Below are 3,153 nucleotides of genomic sequence, written 5' to 3' on the forward strand. Positions count from 1 at the left end.
GGTTACTGAAACCACGCCTTCTTTCTTTGCGTGCACATTTGGGCAGCATTATGCAAATATTTCCACATAGTGAGGTAGATATGTGGGGGCGTGTCAGAACGAGCCATTTTAGGGGGGGCGTGGCAGAGTCTTAACTTTGATAAATAATCTCTCTTTGGTTTTGAGACTTTAGTCTTTGCAACTTCAGGGATCTTATCTACGCACAATCAGCTTGTAACACTCCAAAGAGAAAGGAAAACTTGAAATCGCATCATATGACCCCTTTAATGGAAGCCAATAGCTGCGTCCCAAATGACGCACTATACACTATGCACTCATACATTATGTACTTATGCACTATGTACTCAACCATGTATAGTATGAATTATATAAGGTTATTTTGTCATTCATAATCGGAGTCTCATAGCCCCTCCCCCTTCGGTACATAAAGCTGCGACAATTGAGTGCATGAAGTGTCCAACATTCCACACTTAATTTTTTCGGTTATTTAAGGGCATCATTCGGGTATTTAAAGTGCACTTTTTCTTTTTGGAATTTTCAATGTGAACGCACTACTCGCACCATTTATACTACTAAACGTCATAGAATAGTGCATAAGTACGCGATTTGGGACGCACCTAATAACATGCTGACTATCACTAACTTTCTCAAAGATTCTCTTCAAACTGTAATAGACTGTATAGTGCATTGCTCTGACACAGTTGCATAATTAGAAGAAAACATGAATGTTTTGGGCCTAAAAGGATATTAATATGCATGCAAATGTTTGATAACACAAAAAAAGGCAATAAGGGTAACATGAAATGGCTGGAAAGTCAAGACTCGCCCATCTTCTAGAGGTTTCCGCAGTACACATTCATCTGTTACTCTTCTCCTTTTCCCTAGAAACATAGCAGATACGCAAATATATAAACACAAGAAACATACACTTGCTGTTTTAGTAGAAATGTAGTGGTCGACTGATAAGGATGTTGTAAGGCCAATATAAAGCCGATATATATATGATACCATATTATTTAATTTAAATATAGTAAAAAACGCATGCATAACAATTGCTGAAATACCTGGGGGTGTGACCACACTGTAAGACGACAAAGCCGGGCTGTGATTGGCTGAATTCCCAGAGCCGGTCACAATGGCTAGTGTGGTTGTGGCAGGTGTTTTATGAACCTGTAGATTGAGAGGGGTGGGGCTAGTGCTGTGGGAGGAGTCAAGTATAGACACTGAGGATTTGGTGAGTTTGAGTGGCGTTGTGTCCATTTCTGAATCTATGTCCATCTCTTCATCTTTACCATCATCATCATCAGAATCAGTGTCTAAATTGCTGTCAGAGTCTGCAGAAGAGAAAACAATATGAGAGAGTGTTTGCTCATGTATGAATGTGAAAAATACACTTATGTTGCACATGACTTTTTACTCATTTAGGATCATATACATGCATGCAAAGTTTTGGCACTCTGATGTGCTGCAAAATGCACGAACATATACAGTATATATGTTTGTGTCAACCTGCAAAGTTCAGGATTAAAGGCAACTGCACAAAACCAAAAATAAATAAATAGAGACATAAATAGTTATGTCTACTTTACATAGACATTTATGCACTGGAAAGGTGCTTTTATTTGAAGACCTTTTCACTGCATTGATGGCATACATTTGTGGCATACAATTTCATTGGGAATCAAACTCATGATCCAGGGTTATTGTAGTTAACTGAAACTAAAAACAACAACAACAAAAAAATTTGTTAGTTGAAATAAAATAAACATCAGCCGAATTAAAAATATAAAATTACACGCTTTTTAAAAAGTAAACGTAATTTGAGCTAGTTCCCAAGGCAACATTTCTAATTTTTTGTTTAGTTTAATTTGTAGTCAAATAACTAAATAAACTAAAACTAATAATGTTTAAAATAATAATAATAATGACAAAATTCAAACAAAATTACAAAAACTTTAACTAAAATTAAAGTGAAAACAGAAAATATAATTAAAACTATATCTACAACAGTGTATCAATGACACTAAAATTAAAATGCTTTTCCACACTTATGTTTACAGTTTGTGAAAAATGTTGTGGGGGAAAAAAAAACTGTTGTTAAATACAGTTTTAAAATCACATGTTCTCATGTTTTTTTGTGTAACAACTTAATTTTTAATAATGGATTAGCAAATATTAACATTAACTAGATTTAATAAATGCTAGTATATTTCATCGTTAATTGATTGTAATTAACTAATGTTAAACAATAATATTTGATCTGAATGATTACATCATGCTGACCTGAGAGACTGTCATTTGAAGCATCATTTTCATCCTCATCCTCCATTAAGGAATCATCAGAGTCTTTACTGTAAGGGAGTTCAGACTCCGCCCCCCCGAAGTGCTCCACCAATGATTGTCTCTCTCTCTTCAGAGCGGGCGAGGTAGAGGTGCGTCCCGTGGTGGTGAGGTTGATGGGAGTGTTGAACGCAGGGCTGGTGGCAGCCAGCAGTGGTTTATCAGGGGTGCGTGTGCTCTGGGAGCGAGGTTTGGTGATGAGGGCCAGAGGAGCGTCCTGCACCGCGCCAGGATGGTGGTTCTCCGTAGGAAGTGAGGGGAGAAACGGACTGTTGAACGGAAGTTTCTGGCTGCTCTGTGATTCCTGTGCACCTCTCAACGGTGGAGGAAAGGCCTGAGGTAGAGATGACTGACGGGACAGAGATATTGCTATTACTTCATCTGTTATTCATTGTGATTCAGTGACTCATTGAAATGAATGCTGCCTCTTCATATGCACAAATATTGAAACAAATATGCAACTAATATATTCAAAACTGAATTTAGAATTTATTGTTTTTATTATAATGCAGAAGATTGTTTATTATGAAAACAGTCCATTTAAAATGCATAATATACACTACTGATCAAATGTGGCGTTGGAAAGATTTTTTTGTTTTTGAAAGAAGTGCACACCAAAACTGCATTTAGCTGATTAAAACAAATACAGCAAAACAATAATAATGTGAAATATTATCATTCAAAATAAGTGTTCTCTATTTCAATATATTTTAAAATGTAATTTATTCCTGTGATCAAAGCTGAATTTTCAGCATCATTCCTCCAGTCTTCAGTGTCACATGATCCTCAGAAATCATTCTAATATGCTGATTT

General features: G+C 36.2%; 1 protein-coding gene across 8 annotated transcripts in view; it reads right to left on the reverse strand.

Annotated features, from left to right (window-relative positions):
* The window catches only part of LOC107585674 (bromodomain adjacent to zinc finger domain protein 2B), an 84,788-nt gene that overhangs the window by 37,692 nt on the left and 43,943 nt on the right, over window positions 1–3,153 (reverse strand). For all 8 annotated transcript variants that reach the window (XM_016272799.1, XM_016272800.1, XM_016272795.1 and 5 more), the window contains exons 8-10: window positions 2,284–2,689; window positions 1,065–1,334; window positions 827–881 (exon numbers count right to left, since the gene is read on the reverse strand). In XM_016272799.1, coding sequence (XP_016128285.1) covers window positions 827–881; window positions 1,065–1,334; window positions 2,284–2,689 — 731 coding nt within the window. The remainder of the gene's footprint in view (window positions 1–826; window positions 882–1,064; window positions 1,335–2,283; window positions 2,690–3,153) is intronic.

Source organism: Sinocyclocheilus grahami, unplaced genomic scaffold, assembly GCF_001515645.1.
Source record: "Sinocyclocheilus grahami isolate Dianchi unplaced genomic scaffold, SAMN03320097.WGS_v1.1 scaffold73.1, whole genome shotgun sequence".
In the NCBI taxonomy this organism is placed as follows: domain Eukaryota; kingdom Metazoa; phylum Chordata; class Actinopteri; order Cypriniformes; family Cyprinidae; genus Sinocyclocheilus; species Sinocyclocheilus grahami.